This window comes from Pelophylax lessonae (genome assembly GCF_965119305.1).
Source record: "Pelophylax lessonae genome assembly, chromosome: 11".
Classification (NCBI taxonomy): domain Eukaryota; kingdom Metazoa; phylum Chordata; class Amphibia; order Anura; family Ranidae; genus Pelophylax; species Pelophylax lessonae.
Window position 1 is genome coordinate 428,225 of NC_138778.1, and position 24,397 is coordinate 452,621.

General features: G+C 47.0%; 1 protein-coding gene across 1 annotated transcript in view; it reads right to left on the reverse strand.

Annotated features, from left to right (window-relative positions):
- Positions 1-6,834: 6,834 nt before the first annotated feature.
- The window catches only part of NPTX1 (neuronal pentraxin 1), a 29,634-nt gene continuing 12,071 nt past the window's right edge, over positions 6,835-24,397 (reverse strand). Inside the window, exons 4-5 of the mRNA XM_082272910.1 lie at positions 18,258-18,437; positions 6,835-7,216 (exon numbers count right to left, since the gene is read on the reverse strand). Of these exons, the coding sequence (XP_082129036.1) occupies positions 6,995-7,216; positions 18,258-18,437 (402 nt within the window). The 3' untranslated portion in view covers positions 6,835-6,994. The remainder of the gene's footprint in view (positions 7,217-18,257; positions 18,438-24,397) is intronic.

Consider the following 24,397-nt stretch of genomic DNA (forward strand, 5'->3'; position numbering starts at 1 on the left):
AGATTAATTTGTCTAGAACAGTGTTTCTCAACTCCTGTCCTCAGGACCCACCAACAGGCCAGGTTTTCAAGATAACTGAAATACATCACAGGTGATATAATTTGCTGCTCAGTGATTGCAGTATTCTAGTCTGCATCTCCCAAAGGTAATCTGGCCTGTTAGTGGGCCCTGAAGACAGGAGTTTAGAACCACTGGTCTAGAAGGTATAGAAGGAGGGGGCAGGGCTTAGTGGCACAAGGTGGCAGGACGCCAGGTTGTGGGGTGCAGTAGGCAGGGATTTGTACCAGGTTAGAAGGTGTGGCTTAGGTACAGTGGGCAGGGCATAATGCCAGTTTAACGGGTGTGGCGTAGCTATGGCCGACTTAAGCATTAAAGCTTGCCGCAGGCAATGGTCAAGTAACTACCCCTATGAGCTATATCTTAAAGAGGATTTATACACAGTAATTAGGCAAAAAATATACACTGTCTTTCGGACAGCATCCATCATAAAATGGCGTATACCTGAGACGTAGTCTAGTCAGTGCAAGTCTGGAGATCAAGAAGGGACAAGGGACATAGATATATTGACATCTTCAGCAATAGGGATTGTCTGTGGCTACATATAATGTACAGTATGGGACTTTAAGAGAACTGTTTTTTTAATTTTTTTTTTTTTTTAATTTAGGACTTCTCCTAGGTATGGAGATAATAATAAGGCTTGCTGTAGATGGACAGAGCTCCGAGGATAACATGAGACAATGGCGACCACACCTCCGTGTTATCACTGAGATAAGAGGAGCTGAGACAATGGCCACCACACCTCCGTGTTATCACTGAGATAAGAGGAGCTGAGACAATGGCCACCACACCTCCATGTTATCACTGAGATAAGAGGAGCTGAGACAATGGCCACCACACTTCCATATTATCACTGAGATAAGAGGAGCTGAGACAATGGCCACCACACCGCCATCTTATCACTGAGATAAGAGGAGCTGAGACAATGGCCACCACACCTCCGTGTTATCACTGAGATAAGAGGAGCTGAGACAATGGCCACCACACCTCCATATTATCACTGAGATAAGAGGAGCTGAGACAATGGCCACCACACCTCTATATTATCACTGAGATAAGAGGAGCTGAGACAATGGCCACCACACCTCCGTGTTATCACTGAGATAAGAGGAGCTGAGACAATGGCCACCACACTGCCATATTATCACTGAGATAAGAGGAGCTGAGACAATGGCCACCACACCTCCATATTATCACTGAGATAAGAGGAGCTGAGACAATGGCCACCACACTGCCATATTATCACTGAGATAAGAGGAGCTGAGACAATGGCCACCACACCTCCATATTATCACTGAGATAAGAGGAGCTGAGACAATGGCCACCACACTGCCATATTATCATTGAGATAAGAGGAGCTGAGACAATGGCCACCACACCTCCGTGTTATCACTGAGATAAGAGGAGCTGAGACAATGGCCACCACACCTCCGTGTTATCACTGAGATAAGAGGAGCTGAGACAATGGCCACCACACCTCCATATTATCACTGAGATAAGAGGAGCTGAGACAATGGCCACCACACCTCCATATTATCACTGAGATAAGAGGAGCTGAGACAATGGCCACCACACCTCCATATTATCACTGAGATAAGAGGAGCTGAGACAATGGCCACCACACCTCCATATTATCACTGAGATATGAGGAGCTGAGACAATGGCCACCACACCTCCGTGTTATCACTGAGATAAGAGGAGCTGAGACAATGGCCACCACACCTCCATATTATCACTGAGATAAGAGGAGCTGAGACAATGGCCACCACACCTCCATGTTATCACTGAGATAAGAGGAGCTGAGACAATGGCCACCACACCTCCATATTATCACTGAGATAAGAGGAGCTGAGACAATGGCCACCACACCTCTATATTATCACTGAGATAAGAGGAGGCTGAGACAATGGCCACCATACCTCTATGTTATCACTGAGATAAGAGGAGGCTGAGACAATGGCCACCACACTTCCATATTATCACTGAGATAAGAGGAGCTGAGACAATGGCCACCATACCTCTATGTTATCACTGAGATAAGAGGAGCTGAGACAATGGCCACCACACTTCCATATCACTGAGATAAGAGGAGCTGAGACAATGGCCACCACACCTCCGTGTTATCACTGAGATAAGAGGAGGCTGAGACAATGGCCACCACACCTCCATATTATCACTGAGATAAGAGGAGCTGAGACAATGGCCACCACACCTCTGTGTTATCACTGAGATAAGAGGAGCTGAGACAATGGCCACCACACTTCCATATTATCACTGAGATAAGAGGAGCTGAGACAATGGCCACCACACCTCCATATTATCACTGAGATAAGAGGAGCTGAGACAATGGCCACCACACCTCTGTGTTATCACTGAGATAAGAGGAGCTGAGACAATGGCCACCACACCTCTGTGTTATCACTGAGATAAGAGGAGTTGAGACAATGGCCACCACACCTCCATATTATCACTGAGATAAGAGGAGCTGAGACAATGGCCACCACACCGCCATCTTATCACTGAGATAAGAGGAGCTGAGACAATGGCCACCACACCGCCATCTTATCACTGAGATAAGAGGAGCTGAGACAATGGCAACCACACCTCTATATTATCACTGAGATATGAGGAGCTGAGACAATGGCCACCACACCGCCATATTATCACTGAGATAAGAGGAGCTGAGACAATGGCCACCACACCGCCATCTTATCACTGAGATAAGAGGAGCTGAGACAATGGCCACCACACCTCTATATTATCACTGAGATATGAGGAGCTGAGACAATGGCCACCACACCGCCATCTTATCACTGAGATAAGAGGAGCTGAGACAATGGCCACCACACCGCCATCTTATCACTGAGATAAGAGGAGCTGAGACAATGGCCACCACACTTCCATATTATCACTGAGATAAGAGGAGCTGAGACAATGGCCACCACACCGCCATCTTATCACTGAGATAAGAGGAGCTGAGACAATAGCCACCACACCGCCATCTTATCACTGAGATAAGAGGAGCTGAGACAATGGCCACCACACCGCCATCTTATCACTGAGATAAGAGGAGCTGAGACAATGGCCACCACACCTCTATATTATCACTGAGATAAGAGGAGCTGAGACAATGGCCACCACACCTCCATATTATCACTGAGATAAGAGGAGCTGGGACAATGGCCACCACACCGCCATCTTATCACTGAGATAAGAGGAGCTGAGACAATGGCCACCACACCCCCATATTATCACTGAGATAGGAGGAGGCTGAGACAATGGCCACCACACCTCTATGTTATCACTGAGATAGGAGGAGCTGAGACAATGGCCACCACACCGCCATGTTATCACTGAGATAAGAGGAGGTGTTGATACACAGTGCTGAAATAGTTACTGAATTTCATTTTTAAAAAAGGGAGCAATCATCGGCAATCTATTCATACAATATAGAGAACTTCTATTGATCAGGAAAACTTCCTATCACCACCTAGAGAAGCTGCACACCATTTCCTTCCCACAGGAGACACTGAAATCAGTTCCTGTAAGAGTTCCCTAAATACATGGCCACCCTGAGATTGTTTTCAGCTTCATCATTGTGTGAAAGACCAATGTACCCTCCCGTTACCCCAACATCCCTTTATTACCTCCCAAAGAAATGGCTATCTGATGTCCTGAGCTGAAATAATTCCCAAAAATATGTAGGCATGGCACATGTGTGACATCTCCGGGGGTAGACCGTATCATGCTGCTGTGGCCAAGGTTGCCGTGGTCTGCAAATTAAGAAATGGGGAGGAATGCAGAAAACAAAGAGAAATCCCTCAACCCGGTCACTGCCAAGATTGCCAGCAAATTCCCAGTCTGGACTTTTGTCTGTTTAAAAGACAAAACATTTACAGAAAATGTTAGCTTTCAAAGCTGTCAATTTTAGGTCAATATCTACGCAGATATCAGTGAGGCAGGATGGTAGGTAGCTACAGATGACTGATGGCCACAACTGTCCAAGTACAACTACTTTTACCGTCTAAAAAGAACTTTTCAATTTGTGTATTGTAAAATCCCTTAAACGTCTGCAGGCTGTGGGTTCCACCTGAATGCTTGCTCCTCATGAGAAGCTTAAGCAGCTGAAAAGCTAAAGGATCAGTGGCCACCAACCTTAGCCCCCAAGTATCCCCAACAGGTTTTGCTTTCAGGATTAACTTCCCCTTGCACAGGTACTGTCAGACATGTCTTTGTAATGGGGGATGAGGTGGTAGCAGATAGCTATTCTCTGGATAAATTGAAAGATTTCTTGTTTAAACATATGCATGGGTTCTATTTAGATTACCAATCCAGATTGTGTGCTATATGGACAAGATAAGTTGGATCTGTTTTAGGCTGACATCACAAAACATAAAAGATAACTCCCACACCTGCAATTGGATGACCGACCATACAATGACCAAAATACAATGATGGATGATCCATCCTGCCAAAATGAAATCTGGTTTGCTATCAACTGGCCAACAGAATTGACTACAAGTTTGTTGGCAGATTTGACCTCCGTTTTCTCTAAAATTTGCTGTAATGGTTCTATTTGTCTAAGGAACATTCATTTTGCTGGGGTTCCCAGCTGGACCCAAAGCAGACCGCAGGCTGACCCTGCCACAACTAAGCTCTGACTTGTCCTAGAAGAGTCACAGCTCCTCCCACTAGGAGTCACAGCTCCTCCCTCTGAGCACCTATTGGGATAGAGCCCATATTCCTCCACAAAGGAACAAATAATAACATCATTGAGGAACAATCCCTTTAGCTGAACTGTATCAATGGCCTGCAATAAAATCAATCAAAGATATAAATATAAACAAATGAATAATAAGACCGTCCTGATTGGACACATCGGAGGTCTGAACACTTATCCCTGTCTTTACACCAGAAGTAGACAGACTGTGGCTTTTCATCTATTGAAGGCCCACCAAGCCTTTCCCTGTTCTACTTTAGATTGTGTGCACACTTGGCCAGTTTCATGCAGTCACCATCCAATGCTAATGGATAGGCAATGAACACCGAAGATTTTCCTGGGGGTGCCCAAATGACACTGAAGAGCACAGGATGGTGAATACTTGGATGAAAACTGCGGAAAGGTCATCAATTTGCCCTCCTTGGTTATAAGATATCCGTGTGGCGCTGACCACCTCCTGACTGCTTGGGCATTTCTCAGAAGAACCATCGAGGCTCGACAAGCTCCTCTGCACTACAATGGCTGCTTGGTGCAGTCTAAATTCTAAGACCAGCTTTATCTACCAGGCAAGCAGCCCATTAGTTCTATCTGAAAAATAATTAAAGGTTATTTTTAAACCAAGAACAAAAAATACAATATATTGCAGATCATCAATCCTTCCATGTGTGGCTGCATTGATTTTTATTTTTCAGAATAAGAAAATCTTTAGAAAATGATTCTGCCAGGAATGCGTTGTCCTTGTCACCTCCTGTGAGCTGAACTGAAAGCAATCTTCCCACTGTAAACCACTAATCCCATCACCCCTCATGTAATAGAGATGAGGAGAGGAAGTCCAGCCAGAGCGACAACAACTATGGCTCCTCCATAGATAGAGAGTGAGCGTAGTCACCATAGGACCGTGTCATAATAGGAAACCTAATGCAGCTGCCACATTCAAGGACCATCAAGCTGCAAAATCTGACATTTTTGTTCATGGTTTTACATGTGCTTTATTTAAATGCCGGGTCGAAGAAGATGTAAGCGTGGTCCCACACAATCTTTTCCCAAACTTCCAGTAAAACATGAGCTACATATACTGTATTTTGGTATGGAAAAAATTACCCTTTCAAAGTTTTTTTTTTTTAAATTCATCATGGCTAGCAGAGAAAGTGCTTCATAACATAAAATAATCTGTAACCAGATTCAGCAATCCAACCACATGGTAATAAAATTCGACGTTTTTCCTTTTTTACAAAGGGATCCAAATGACTTAGAAATATTGCCTGGAAAATCGAAGGTTTCTTTTCACATATTAAAGTTGTTTGTTATCAAATCGCAAAAGAGTTCTCTTCAACAGCTGACTTCTTCAGCCATAAAAGTTCCAGTAAATTGAAAGAATTCTACCAGGAGGTGAAAGAAAAATGACGGAATGTCCGCTTACTTTTCATGCATGCGCGTCAAAAAAAATATTTACAGAGTAATTGGAAAAAAAGATTCACAAAAAATGCTACGGCGTGACTCAACCAGTGGGCAGGGTTGGGGTTTTCGTCTGCCATGCGTTTGCATTTGCTGGAGTTATCGAAGAGACAGCAAGGTCCCAAAAACCCTGACTGAAGGTCAAAGCTCTGAATGACAGCAATCAGAATGAACACAGCTGTGGATGGGCAAGCTGGAGCCGCATAGCCAACAAATAGCGTTATTATTACACGTCTATAGAAAGTAATGCAAAGGATGAGAAATGTGCTGAATCTTTGTACCAGCGCAAGGCACTCCGGATTAACCCCCCACGCTGCTGGAGACACCTAGAGCTCCCATCCCGTGTGCAGAGCTCTCCAGCAGCCAAGAGGTTAAACCAAGTTGGCAATGTAAAAAAAAAACTCAATGAGGGATTTTCCTATGTAGAAAAAGTGAAATCTCCCTAAAAAAAAACGAAAAATGTCCTGCTGAACTATTTGCATGCCTTTCCTATAAAAAAAAAGAAAAAAAAGTCAAGCTTTCTTACTGACGAATGCGAAAGGTGATTGATGGAAAAGGAAACGATGGCTTGAATAATGCGGTTTGGCTTGTTTAGATTTTTTTTTCCTGTTTTCTCATTTTGCAGGTTGAAAAAAAAAAGAAAAGTTAAATGGAACCACCTTTTTAGGTAATGACCCTCCCCCCAACATTTTCATGTTTGAAAGGCAAGTGCAGGATGAGGCCGATGGTAAGAATCTCGCCAAGAAAGGGAATCCGCGGGCTTCAGTTGAGTTGGCGACATGCATCGAATGTCCACTTGGTGGCCCCACCAAAGATCTCAATGTTGGTTTCTGCCCAGCTGATGACGTTACCGGCCAGCGCTTTGTTGCTGCACGTCGCCAGATTGTAGACCTCTGTAACTGTCAGCTTTCTGTCCCACATGTTGAAATGAGCGAGCTCGCCAACGAAAGCCTGGGTGGCATCAAACCCGCCTCCTAGTGTGTCCTTCAAAGGCAAAAAGATCTGTTTATCAAAGTTGTCTGCCATGAAAACAATGTAACTTCCACATAGAACACGGAATACGCAGGCATCTATTCATAACAAAAATTTGCATAGCTATTCGTCCAGCGAATCTTCATGTACATTCGTTCTGTTCAAATTGGTCAAAAAAAATGGAGAGTCCTCCATCTTTTCCCCTTTCCCACATCAGACTCCTTAGTCCCACCCCTCCCCCCTCCTTGCCAACCAGAGTCCTTAGTTTTCCCCCCATCCTTTCACATTAGAGCCTCACCTTCCTTGTTAGAGAGAGGGAGATGGAGTCGGCCTAAACAGAGGCGGACTTCTGTCCCCTTCTAAATGCCAGGGCTGCCCTGAATGCCAGCCGCCCTGGATTGGCATCATGCCATTCCATGCAAAGATACCAGATGCATGATGGCACCCCTGATTACTCCAGATGGCACCCAAGTTGGGAAAAGAGAAAAGCTGCTTTAGGATATTTTCTCTTCTGTATAATAATAATATAATAATTATAATATAATAATATGGCCACCAGATGGCAGTAAGGAGGATAGGAAATACAAACGTCTTTGTACCAAGATACAATGTAAAAAATCTAGTGAGCTTTGGAGGGAATTAGTAAATGCATATAACTATTGGCTTCCTTTTTTTATTGCTAATTCCCTCTAGCTTTCTCTAGACTTGGTAGTGTTCATAATGTCCTTCAACTCCATTCACTGACCATCATGGGGCATTTTACTACTGTCCAATATAAAAGTAAAACCAAAACCAACAATAATACCCCTGCACCCACCTTTAGAAACTTACAAAAACATCCAAATACTGTATACTGTATATCTACAATTGTGCATCCTTCTTCCACATAGGTAATAAATAAACCAATGAGACTCAGCGCTGAGCCACAAAGCAGCCGTGTATGTGTGAATTTCCAACTTCTCTCATAATAAACTAATAAAGGTGATAAAATGTAGTGCTTTTCAGCAATTATCCTTGGATTCTTGATAGATATCTCTTCTGTGAAATGAACACAGCAGAAGCTCACCTCCCTATTTAACTTATAGGCAATAGGTCAGATGCGTATGTCCCTTTAAGAAATGTCACCAGATGTAGCCGATAATCCAAAACTCTCCTCCGGATCCTGGTAAACCCCGCCCACGCTTCCCACAATTCCACTGCTAATAATACAGGTAACTCCCCCGCATTACTGCTCAGATCCACATAGGGGGCGTCACCATTGGAGGCTGCAACTTGTGGATGGCTTTTTACTGTCCCCTTGAGAATTTGATTCTGCTCACTACAGAGACATCCAGCGCTTTCTTCCACCCCACTGTATAAAAAGATGTCTTATTAACCCTATTAATTAATTAATGAACTCTATTGTGCTAAAAGTAAAGAGCAAACAGGGGATCTGGGGGAAAGGGTGCAGAGACCTGAAATCCGGGCCGGCAGGCACAATAGGGTCATTTATTTATTATGAAATGATTTATTGTCATCACCTCACACATAGGGAATATTTTCAATCTTGTATGAATATCTTATGTTCACTATATATGGATTTATTCCATGGATAGATTAACAAATCTGTCACATGTGTTCGGTCCATGCACTAATATTTTATGAATATATTCCTTTTAGATGTTTGTATGTTTTTTTCCTTTATAGTCTTCTGCTTTGGGTAAACCTTTCATTATATTAAAGACGTTCTGATCTGAAAGAAGCGGGTGTTCCGTGAAACGCGTAGACCCTTACACAAAGATTTACATTTTACCCTCATTCTGTGTAATGTGTTTGCTTATTACTGAAATATGCTGTTTTTATATTGGATGAAATAAAAGGAGTATTTTTTACCATTTTTGGTCTTGTATTTATCAATGTGACGCGAGAAGTATATTCAAAGTCTCATCTCCAATGTTCCTTCTCCTTTCTTCTCTTTGCTAATTAGGGATGATATCCTTTTCTCACAATAATTAGTATAAATATTCTCCACTCCTCACAACTCTCCCATACATAACTAAAACTAAAATGGCATTTTATTTAAAAGGCTACGACTAAAACGAAATGAAAATTAGACATCAAAATGAACACAGAAAAGATATCTATGGCGTCTCTGAGGATAAATACTGGAAAACACTACATGTGGAGCTGAATCTCTTGGTTTATTTTATTTCATATTAAAAGAACATTTGTTCAGAAGAGAAAAAAGCCTAAAGAAAATTTGTTTTCCCCAATTCATGCAGAACGAAGGTGTAAATAACGTTTTCTATAAAAGCAATATACAGTAAAACCTTGGATTGCGAGCATAATTCGTTCCGGAAACATGCTTTTAATCCAAAGCTCTCTTATATCAAAGCAAATTTTCCCATAAGAAATAATGGAAACTCGAATGATTCGTTCCACAACCATTTATTCATAAGTCTTTCAGTTTATAGTCTATATACAAAGATTATAGCAATGTGATTGGTTGTGTCATCATAAAATGTCCATCCACAAATAGCGCCTCCACAAGGGGATTAGAAGCAAAATCCAGCAGGAGCTACAGAGTATAAAAGAGAAGAGAGGAGCCTCTAAGTGTAGCAATATGGGGACATTTAATGAAGGTACAACATTTAGCAACTTACATGGTTGATTGATTAAAGAGGCACATCTAAGTATGCAGGCATCCGGGGTAAAGCTGTCCACATAGACCATCTTCTGAACCACAGGCTCTCACCATTGTCAGTCTGCAATTGTGATTGGGAATACAGATGTGCCTGTTTTAATCATCAACCATGTGAGTTGCTAAATATTGAACCTTCATTAAATGTAACCATATTGCTACACTTAGAGACGCCTCTCTTTTTTTATACTCAGTTGTGACGTGACGCTACTTGTATATCAAGACATTGCTTGTATATCAAGTCAAATTTTTTTTTTTAAATGTGCTTGTCTTGCAAAGCGCTCTCAAACCAAGTTACTCTCAAACCAAGGTTTTACTGTACAGTAATCAATGCTGAAAAATGGGTTTCTGTGTGGGATTAGAAAATTCTTTCAAAGCAAGTCACTGACTCTCAGCAAGGTGGATGCAGATCAAGCCCTACACTAGCAGTATAGTTCCAGACAGACATCACCTGCGGAGACCCAGGAGGTTGGAGCCAGTGGTGCAGGACCTGTGCATGGTTTCTAGGATAAGACTGCTCCTGTGCACCTCGAAGGTGACTACTTTAGCTACAATTTGTAATAATAGTTAGAAATTGTAACCAACATTAGGATCTGTGTCTTACTCAGACCTACCTGTATTTGAGGGGACACAATCCACTGACCACCAACACTGAGGGGACACATACCACTGACCACCAACATTGAGGCGACACACACCACTGACCACCAACATTGAGGCGACACACACCACTGACCACCAACATTGAGGGGACACACACCACTGACCACCAACACTGAGGGGACACACACCACTGACCACCAACAATGAGGGGACACACACCACTGACCACCAACATTGAGGGGACACACACCACTGACTACCAACACTGAGGGGACACAATCCACTGACCACCAACACTGAGGGGACACAATCCACTGACCACCAACATTGAGGAGACACACACCACTGACCACCAACATTGAGGGGACACACACCACTGACCACCAACACTGAGGGGACACACACCACTGACCACCAACATTGAGGGGACACACACCACTGACCACCAACATTGAGGGGACACACACCACTGACTACCAACACTGAGGGGACACACACCACTGACCACCAACATTGAGGTGACACACACCACTGACCACCAACATTGAGGTGACACACACCACTGACTACCAACACTGAGGGGACACACACCACTGACCACCAACACTGAGGGGACACACACCACTGACCACCAACAATGAGGGGACACACACCACTGACCACCAACATTGAGGGGACACACACCACTGACTACCAACACTGAGGGGACACACACCACTGACCACCAACATTGAGGTGACACACACCACTGACCACCAACATTGAGGTGACACACACCACTGACCACCAACATTGAGGTGACACACACCACTGACCACCAACATTGAGGTGACACACACCACTGACCACCAACATTGAGGGGACACACACCACTGACCACCAACACTGAGGAGACATACCACTGACCACCAACATTGAGGGGACACACACCACTGACCACCAACATTGAGGTGACACACACCACTGACCACCAACATTGAGGAGACACACACCACTGACCACCAACATTGAGGGGACACACACCACTGACCACAAACATTGAGGGGACACACACCACTGACCACCAACACTGAGGAGACATACCACTGACCACCAACATTGAGGGGACACACACCACTGACCACCAACATTGAGGGGACACATACCACTGACCACCAACATTGAGGGGACACACACCACTGACCACCAACATTGAGGGGACACAATCCACTGACCACCAACATTGAGGGGACACACACCACTGACCACCAACATTGAGGGGACACAATCCACTGACCACCAACATTGAGGGGACACACACCACTGACCACCAACATTTGAGGAGGCATACACCACTGACCACCAACATTGAGGAGGCATATGCTACTGGACACCAACACTGAGGGGACACACACCACTGACCACCAACATTGAGGGGACACACACCACTGACCACCAACATTGAGGGGACACACACCACTGACCAGCAACACTGAGGAGACATACCACTGACCACCAACATTGAGGGGACACACACCACTGACCACCAACATTGAGGGGACACACACCACTGACCACCAACATTGAGGTGACACACACCACTGACCAGCAACATTGAGGTGACACACACCACTGACCACCAACATTGAGGGGACACACACCACTGACCACCAACATTGAGGGGACACACACCACTGACCACCAACATTGAGGTGACACACACCACTGACCACCAACATTGAGGTGACACACACCACTGACCACCAACACTGAGGGGACACACACCACTGACCACCAACATTGAGGGGACACACACCACTGACCACCAACATTGAGGAGACACACACCACTGACCACCAACATTTGAGGGGACACACACCACTGACCACCAACATTGAGGTGACACACACCACTGACCACCAACATTGAGGTGACACACACCACTGACCACCAACACTGAGGGGACACACACCACTGACCACCAACATTGAGGGGACACACACCACTGACCACCAACATTGAGGGGACACACACCACTGACCACCAACATTGAGGGGACACACACCACTGACCACCAACATTGAGGGGACACACACCACTGATCACCAACATTGAGGGGACACACACCACTGATCACCAACATTGAGGGGACACACACCACTGACCACCAACATTGAGGACACACACCACTGACCACCAACATTGAGGGGACACACACCAATGACCACCCACATTGAGGGGACACACACCACTGACCACCAACATTGAGGAGACACACACCACTGACCACCAACATTGAGGGGACACACACCACTGACCACCAACATTGAGGGGACACACACCACTGACCACCAACATTGAGGGGACACATACCACTGACCACCAACATTGAGGGGACACACACCACTGACCACCAACATTGAGGGGACACACACCACTGACCACCAACATTGAGGAGACACACACCACTGACCACCAACATTGAGGGGACACATACCACTGACCACCAACATTGAGGGGACACATACCACTGACCACCAACACTGAGGGGACACACACCACTGACCCCCAACATTGAGGAGACACACACCACTGACCACCAACATTGAGGGGACACACACCACTGACCACCAACACTGAGGGGACACACACCACTGACTACCAACACTGAGGCGACACACACCACTGACCACCAACACTGAGGGGACACACACCACTGACCACCAACACTGAGGGGACACACACCACTGACCACCAACATTGAGGCGACACACACCACTGACCACCAACATTGAGGGGACACACACCACTGACCACCAACATTAAGGTGACACACACCACTGACCACCAACATTGAGGGGACACACACCACTGCCCACCAACATTGAGGGGACACACACCACTGACCACCAACATTGAGGGGACACACACCACTGACCACCAACATTGAGGACACACACCACTGACCACCAACATTGAGGGGACACACACCACTGACCACCAACATTGAGGGGACACACACCACTGACCACCAACATTGAGGAGACACACACCACTGACCACCAACATTGAAGGGACACACACCACTGACCACCAACATTGAGGGGACACACACCACTGACCACCAACATTGAGGGGACACACACCACTGACCACCAACATTGAGGGGACACACACCACTGACCACCAACATTGAGGAGACACACACCACTGACCACCAACATTGAAGGGACACACACCACTGACCACCAACATTGAGGGGACACACACCACTGACCACCAACATTGAGGGGACACACACCACTGACCACCAACATTGAGGTGACACACACCACTGACCACCAACATTAAGGTGACACACACCACTGACCACCAACATTGAGGGGACACACACCACTGACCACCAACATTGAGGGGACACACACCACTGACCACCAACATTGAGGGGACACACACCACTGACCACCAACATTGAGGAGACACACACCACTGACCACCAACATTGAAGGGACACACACCACTGACCACCAACATTGAGGGGACACACACCACTGACCACCAACATTGAGGGGACACACACCACTGACCACCAACACTGAGGGGACACACACCACTGACCACCAACACTGAGGGGACACACACCACTGACCACCAACATTGAGGCAACACACACCACTGACCACCAACATTGAGGGGACACACACCACTGACCACCAACATTAAGGTGACACACACCACTGACCACCAACATTGAGGGGACACACACCACTGCCCACCAACATTGAGGGGACACACACCACTGACCACCAACATTGAGGGGACACACACCACTGACCACCAACATTGAGGACACACACCACTGACCACCAACATTGAGGGGACACACACCACTGACCACCAACATTGAGGGGACACACACCACTGACCACCAACATTGAGGAGACACACACCACTGACCACCAACATTGAAGGGACACACACCACTGACCACCAACATTGAGGGGACACACACCACTGACCACCAACATTGAGGGGACACACACCACTGACCACCAACACTGAGGGGACACACACCACTGACCACCAACATTGAGGGGACACACACCACTGACCACCAACACTGAGGGGACACACACCAATGACCACCCACATTGAGGGGACACACACCACTGACCACCAACATTGAGGGGGACACACACCACTGACCACCAACATTGAGGGGACACACACCACTGACCACCAACATTGAGGGGACACACACCACTGACCACCAACATTGAGGAGACACACACCACTGACCACCAACATTGAGGGGACACACACCACTGACCACCAACATTGAGGGGACACACACCACTGACCACCAACATTGAGGTGACACACACCACTGACCACCAACATTGAGGGGACACACACCACTGACCACCAACATTGAGGTGACACACACCACTGACCACCAACATTGAGGGGACACACACCACTGACCACCAACATTGAGGACACACACCACTGACCACCAACATTGAGGGGACACACACCACTGACCACCAACATTGAGGGGACACACACCACTGACTACCAACATTGAGGGGACACACACCACTGACCACCATCATTGAGGTGACACACACCACTGACCACCAACATTAAGGTGACACACACCACTGACCACCAACATTGAGGAGGCATATGCTACTGGACACCAACACTGAGGGGACACACACCACTGACCACCAACATTGAGGGGACACACACCACTGACCACCAACAATGAGGGGACACACACCACTGACCACCAACATTGAGGAGACACACACCACTGACCACCAACATTGAGGGGACACATACCACTGACCACCAACATTGAGGGGACACATACCACTGACCACCAACATTGAGGAGACACACACCACTGACCACCAACATTGAGGGGACACACACCACTGACCACCAACATTGAGGGGACACACACCACTGACCACCAACATTAAGGTGACACACACCACTGACCACCAACATTGAGGAGGCATATGCTACTGGACACCAACACTGAGGGGACACACACCACTGACCACCAACATTGAGGGGACACACACCACTGACCACCAACAATGAGGGGACACACACCACTGACCACCAACATTGAGGAGACACACACCACTGACCACCAACATTGAGGAGACACACACCACTGACCACCAACATTGAGGGGACACATACCACTGACCACCAACATTGAGGAGACACACACCACTGACCACCAACATTGAGGAGACAAACACCACGGACCACCAACATTGAGGAGACACACACCACTGACCACCAACATTGAGGGGACACACACCACTGACCACCAACATTGAGGGGACACACACCACTGACCACCAACATTAAGGTGACACACACCACTGACCACCAACATTGAGGAGGCATATGCTACTGGACACCAACACTGAGGGGACACACACCACTGACCACCAACATTGAGGGGACACACACCACTGACCACCAACAATGAGGGGACACACACCACTGACCACCAACATTGAGGAGACACACACCACTGACCACCAACATTGAGGGGACACATACCACTGACCACCAACATTGAGGAGACACACACCACTGACCACCAACATTGAGGAGACACACACCACTGACCACCAACATTGAGGGGACACATACCACTGACCACCAACATTGAAGTGACACACACCACTGACCACCAACATTGAGGAGACAAACACCACGGACCACCAACATTGAGGGGACACACACCACTGACCACCAACATTGAGGGGACACACACCACTGACCACCAACATTGAGGGGACACATACCACTGACCACCAACATTGAGGGGACACACACCACTGACCACCAACATTGAGGGGACACACACCACTGACCACCAACACTGAGGGGACACACACCACTGACCACCAACACTGAGGGGACACACACCACTGACCACCAACAATGAGGGGACACACACCACTGACCACCAACATTGAGGGGACACATACCACTGACCACCAACATTGAGGGGACACACACCACTGACCACCCACACTAAGGGGACACACACCACTGACCACCAACATTGAGGGGACACACACCACTGACCACCAACATTGAGGGGACACACACCACTGACCACCAACATTGAGGGGACACACACCACTGACCACCCACACTAAGGGGACACACACCACTGACCACCAACATTGAGGGGACACACACCACTGACCACCAACATTGAGGGGACACACACCACTGACCACCAACATTGAGGGGACACACACCACTGACCACCAACATTGAGGTGACACACACCACTGACCACCAACATTGAGGGGACACACACCACTGACCACCAACATTGAGGGGACACACACCACTGACCACCAACACTGAGGGGACACACACCACTGACCACCAACATTGAGGGGACACACACCACTGACAACCAACATTGAGGAGACACACACCACTGACCACCAACATTGAGGGGACACACACCACTGACCACCAACATTGAGGGGACACACACCACTGACCACCAACATTGAGGGGACACACACCACTGACCACCAACACTGAGGGGACACACACCACTGACCACCAACACTGAGGGGACACACACCACTGACCACCAACATTGAGGGGACACACACCACTGACCACCCACACTAAGGGGACACACACCACTGACCACCAACATTGAGGGGACACACACCACTGACCACCAACATTGAGGGGACACACACCACTGACCACCAACATTGAGGGGACACACACCACTGACCACCAACATTGAGGGGACACACACCACTGACAACCAACATTGAGGAGACACACACCACTGACCACCAACATTGAGGGGACACACACCACTGACCACCCACACTAAGGGGACACACACCACTGACCACCAACATTGAGGGGACACACACCACTGACCACCAACATTGAGGGGACACACACCACTGACCACCAACATTGAGGGGACACACACCACTGACCACCAACATTGAGGGGACACACACCACTGACAACCAACATTGAGGGGACACACACCACTGACCACCAACATTGAGGGGACACACACCACTGACAACCAACATTGAGGGGACACACACCACTGACCACCAACATTGAGGGGACACACACCACTGACCACCAACATTGAGGGGACACACACCACTGACCACCAACATTGAGGGGACACACACCACTGACCACCAACATTGAGGGGACACACACCACTGACCACCAACATTGAGGGGACACACACCACTGACCACCAACATTGAGGGGACACACACCACTGACCACCAACATTGAGGGGACACACAGACACCACTGACCACCAACATTGAGGGGACACACAGACACCACTGACCACAAACATCTAAAAGTGTTTTCACCAATGACCACCCCAAGGGAGCATTCAATCCTGACCACTGAACTCTGCAAGTTGTTCTGTATATGACGTTATTCTAAATATCTCTGACTGCTGCACTGCATATACTATGTTGTATATTACATAACTTTAACTGCTGCACCCAATACACTAAATAGTCATACTGCATTTTATATGAATGATGTTCTCATGATATTTAATTGTTTTATATACTTAGAATTACTGCATAAATCCCTCAGCTAAAACAGACTAAGCAGTTATTACTATGAAGCTGGTATCGTATATAAAACGTGAGCGGTTATTGGAAAGCGGGAAAACAGCGAGTAATCAGAGACACGTACAGTAAGGTGGATCTAATAATTTACCTGTTCCTGCCCCAGCACCAGTACTCCCTGATGTTTGATGGGGTGGTAGGGTGCCAAGTTTTCCCCATTTCCTCGAAGTACGCCATCCTGGTACGCTTCCCACACACCATCCCGTGTTGTCCAGGCAATGCAGATATGATGCCATTTGCCATCATTGATTACAAAAGGCAATTTCGCTACCTGTTAAAAAAAAAGAAGAGACTCAAATGATCTAGTACATGGAATGTCTCAGCAGATGTTTTCTGCCAAGGCATATTGTGCACCTGTATACCTGGGCACCTAATATTGCTGTCACTTAATGAGGTTCTTCAGCAAAGGTACCTTCACCCCCCTTCTTGCCCAGACCAAAATTCAGCTTTCAGCGCTCATTGGCATTTATGGGAAATATTGGTCAGCTTGCCATGACACTGCTCCCTGTCTTTAACATTGGTGTCTATGGGAAATATTGGTCAGCTTGGCATGACACTGCTCCCTGTCTTTAACATTGGTGTCTATGGGAAATATTGGTCAGCTTGGCATGACACTGCTCCCTGTCTTTAACATTGGTGTCTATGGGAAATATTGGTCAGCTTGGCATGACACTGCTCCCAAAATATAAGTGACAGGAACACAAAACTTGGGGAGCACTGAGAGGGGACCCAGAACTACAACATCTATACATTTTAAAAGTGGGATATGCCTGTTCACTACATTGACTGCACTAAACTAACTCAACTCACTATCCACTAACTACCTGCCTAACCTGTATTATCACATACTACACATGACTGTCATGTAAGCATGATATATAGTGTGGGGCATGGACTTAGCCCCTGAGCCTTGACTGGCTTAAGGCACCCTGCCTTTGGCCAATCATGGCTCTGACAGGACATTGTGCTGTGATTGGCCAAAGCATACAGGTGAGGTGCTTGCTCTTGCCAATCATCAGCCATCAATGCACTGCAACAACACAGTGCATTATGAGGCGCTCATCGGTGGGCGAACTTCCCGCTGAGCACTTACGTTCGACTCAAACACAGAGCCCATCCCTACTCATACATAACCCCCTGCCATCTAGCCACGCTCTACCTCCTTCAGTATAGTCATTCTCTATGTTCCCCCATGTAGCCATTCTCTATCTTCCACCATCCAGTCACGCTCTACCTCCTCCTAACCTTCTACGCTCTACTTCCCTTCCACCGTCTACCCATGCTCTACTTCCCTTCCACCGTCTACCCATGCTCTACCTACTACCATCTACCCATGCTCTACATACTACCATCTACCCATGCTCTACATTCTACCATCTACCCATGCTCTATATACTACCATCTACCCATGCTCTACCTACTACCATCTACCCATGCTCTACATACTACCATCTACCCATGCTCTACCTACTACCATCTACCCATGCTCTACATTCTACCATCTACCCATGCTCTACCTACTACCATCTACCCATGCTCTACATTCTACCATCTACCCATGCTCTACCCACTACCATCTACCCATGCTCTACATACTACCATCTACCCATTCTCTACCTACTACCATCTACCCATGCTCTACATACTATCATCTACCCATGCTCTGCATACTTCCATCTACCCATTCTCTACCTACTACCATCTACCCATGCTCTACATACTACCATCTACCCATGCTCTGCATACTTCCATCTACCCATGCTCTACATTCTACCATCTACCCATGCTCTACCTACTACCATCTACCCATGCTCTACATACTACCATCTACCCATGCTCTACATACTACCATCTACCCATGCTCTACCTACTACCATCTACCCATGCTCTACATACTACCATCTACCCATTCTCTACATACTACCATCTACCCATGCTCTACCTACTACCATCTACCCATGCTCTACATACTACCATCTACCCATTCTCTACATACTAACATCTACCCATGCTCTACATACTACCATCTACCCATGCTCTACCTACTACCATCTACCCATGCTCTACCTACTACCATCTACCCATGCTCTACATACTACCATCTACCCATTCTCTACATACTAACATCTACCCATGCTCTACATACTACCATCTACCCATGCTCTCCCTACTACCATCTACCCATGCTCTACCTACTACCATCTACCCATGCTCTACCTACTACCATCTACCCATGCTCTACCTACTACCATCTACCCATGCTCTGCATACTTCCATCTACCCATGCTCTACCTACTACCATCTACCCATGCTCTACATACTACCATCTACCCATGCTCTACATACTATCATCTACCCATGCTCTACCTACTACCATCTACCCATGCTCTACATACTACCATCTACCCATGCTCTACATACTACCATCTACCCATGCTCTCCCTACTACCATCTACCCATGCTCTACATACTACCATCTACCCATTCTCTACATACAATCATCTACCCATGCTCTCCCTACTACCATCTACCCATGCTCTACATACTACCATCTACCCATGCTCTACCTACTACCATCTACCCATGCTCTACCTACTACCATCTACCCATGCTCTACATACTACCATCTACCCATGCTCTACATACTACCATCTACCCATGCTCTACATTCTACCATCTACCCATGCTCTACCTACTACCATCTACCCATGCTCTACATACTACCATCTACCCATGCTCTACATACTACCATTTACCCATTCTCTACATACTACCATCTACCCATGCTCTGCATACTACCATCTACCCATGCTCTACATACTACCATCTACCCATGCTCTACATACTACCATCTACCCATGCTCTACATACTACCATCTACCCATGCTCTACATACTACCATTTACCCATACTCTACCTACTACCATCTACCCATGCTCTACCTACTACCATCTACCCATGCTCTACCTACTACCATCTACCCATGCTCTCCCTACTACCATCTACCCATGCTCTACATACTAACATCTATCCATTCTCTACCTACTACCATCTACCCATGCTCTACATACTACCATCTACCCATGCTCTACATACTAACATCTACCCATGCTCTACATACTACCATCTATCCCTTCTCTACATACTATCATCTACCCATGCTCTACATACTACCATCTACCCATGCTCTACATACTACCATCTACCCATGCTCTACATACTACCATTTACCCATGCTCTACATACTACCATCTACCCATGCTCTACATACTACCATCTACCCATGCTCTACATACTACCATCTACCCATGCTCTACATACTATCATCTACCCATGCTCTACCTACTACTATCTACCCATGCTCTCCCTACTACCATCTACCCATGCTCTACATACTACCATCTACAGATGCTCTACATACTAACATCTACCCATGCTCTACATACTTCCATCTACCCATTCTCTACATACTAACATCTACCCATGCTCTACCTACTACCATCTACCCATGCTCTACATACTACCATCTACCCATGCTCTACATACTATCATCTACCCATGCTCTACCTACTACTATCTACCCATGCTCTACATACTACCATCTACCCATGCACTACCTACTACTATCTACCCATGCTCTACATACTACCATCTACCCATGCTCTCCCTACTACCATCTACCCATGCTCTACATACTATCATCTACCCATGCTCTACCTACTACTATCTACCCATGCTCTCCCTACTACCATCTACCCATGCTCTACCTACTACCATCTACCCATGCTCTACCTACTACTATCTACCCATGCTCTACATACTACCATCTACCCATGCTCTACATACTACCATCTACCCATGCTCTACATACTACCATCTACCCATGCTCTACCTACTACTATCTACCCATGCTCTACCTACTACTATCTACCCATGCTCTACATACTACCATCTACCCATGCTCTACCTACTACCATCTACCCATGCTCTACCTACTACTATCTACCCATGCTCTACATACTACCATCTACCCATGCTCTACATACTACCATCTACCCATGCTCTACCTACAACTATCTACCCATGCTCTACATACTACCATCTACCCATGCTCTACATACTACCATCTACCCATGCTCTACATACTACCATCTACCCATGCTCTACATACTACCATCTACCCATGCTCTACATACTACCATCTACCCATGCTCTACATACTACCATCTACCCATGCTCTACCTACTACCATCTACCCATGCTCTACATTCTACCATCTACCCATGCTCTACATACTACCATCTACCCATGCTCTACCTACTACCATCTACCCATGCTCTACATTCTACCATCTACCCATGCTCTACATACTACCATCTACCCATGCTCTACCTACTACTATCTACCCATGCTCTACATACTACCATCTACCCATGCTCTACATACTATCATCTACCCATGCTCTACATACTACCATCTACCCATGCTCTACATACTACCATCTACCCATGCTCTACATTCTACCATCTACCCATGCTCTACCTACAACTATCTAGCCACACTCTACCTTCATCCCTCTAGACATATTCTACTTTTCAACATCTAGCCATGCTCTAAATTTCTTCATGTAGGCGTGCTTTATTTTCTAAAACTATACAAACTTCAATTTTCAATCTTATGAAATCATTTATTAATTATTTAAAAAACATTTGGTATTTACGGTAAACATAAATGTGTGCACAGACATCCAGAATATGCAGTTTGCACTTCATGCTCTGCCAGGCTGCTCTAAGGCACCCTATTTGTAGCTATAGCTTTTAATTCAGAGACCTATGAAGAAAAGTTTGCGGTAGTGCTTAAAAGAGAAGTCTGGGGTTTGGGGTTCTGGCCCATTTATACTTACCTAGGTGGATGCTGCATCTATCCCCCAGCACCTCTACACTGAGAACGAGCGATTGAACACTGCCAATAGCTCGGTTCTGACAGCTCCCCAGCAGAGAGCTGACTGTCAGTCGCCGCTCTCTGCCTCCTCCTCGCTCACTGGAGTGCCGGGCTGTGGAGAGGCTGAGAGCGGCCGCCTCATGGTCAGAAGGATGGCAGAGAGGCTGAGCCAGGTGTCGGTCCAGGCACCTGATGGATCCTGACTTTGTGGTTGTGATGATGCGGTGCCTGTATTGAAATCTGTGACGTCAGCAGAGAGCGGACTTCAGACCACTCTCTGCTGAAAATGGGTCACAGGAGTGCAGAACAAACTGCACTCCTGTGATCCATAGGAGATGTTCAGCCAACAAGCTTTGGCTGTACATCTCCTTTAACCAAAAATTTACCACAGAGCTGAGCTGCTTAGTTACTGCTAGGAGAGAGAAGAAGGGAGAGCTGAGCTACTGAGTCACTGCTAAGAGAGGGAACGAGGGGAAGCTGAGCTGCTGAGCTCCTGCTAGGAGAGGGAATGAATGGGTGCTGAGTTTCTGAGTCACTGCTAGGACAGGGAATGAGGGGGAGCTGAGTCACTGCTAGGAGAGGGAAGGAGGCGGAGCTAAGTCACTGCTAGGAGAGGGAACGAGGGGGATCTGAGTTGCTGAGCTCCTGCTAGGAGAGGGAACGAATGGGTGCTGAATTTCTGAGTCACTGCTAGGACAGGGAATGAGGGGGAGCTAAGTCACTGCTAGGAGAGGGAACAAGGGGGAGATGAGAGGCTGAGTCACTGCTAGAAGAAGGAACGGGGAGCTGAGCTGCTAAGTTACTGCTAGGAGAGGGAAGGAGGGGAGCTGAGCTGCTGAGTCACTGCTAGGAGAGGGAACGAGGGGGAACTGAGCTGCTGAGTCACTACTAGAAGAGGGAACGAGGGTGAGCTAAGCTGCTGAGTCACTTCTAGGAGAGGGAAGGAGGCGGAGCTGAGCTGCTAAGTCACTGCTAGGAGAGGGAAGGAGGGGAGCTGAGCTGCTGAGTTACTGCTAGGAGAAGTAACGGGGGGAGATGAGATGCTGAGTCACTGCTAGGACAGGGAATGAGGGGGAGCTGAGCTGCTTAGTCACTGCTAGGAGAGGGAACTAGGAGGAGCTGAGCTGAGCTGCTAAGTCACTGCTAGGAGAAGGAAGGAGGGGAGCTGAGCTGCTAAGTCACTGCTAGGAGAAGGAAGGAGGGGAGCTGAGCTGCTGAGTCACTGCTACCAGAGGTAATGAGGGTGAGCTGAGCTGCTGAGTCACTGCTACGAGAGGGAACGAGGGGGAA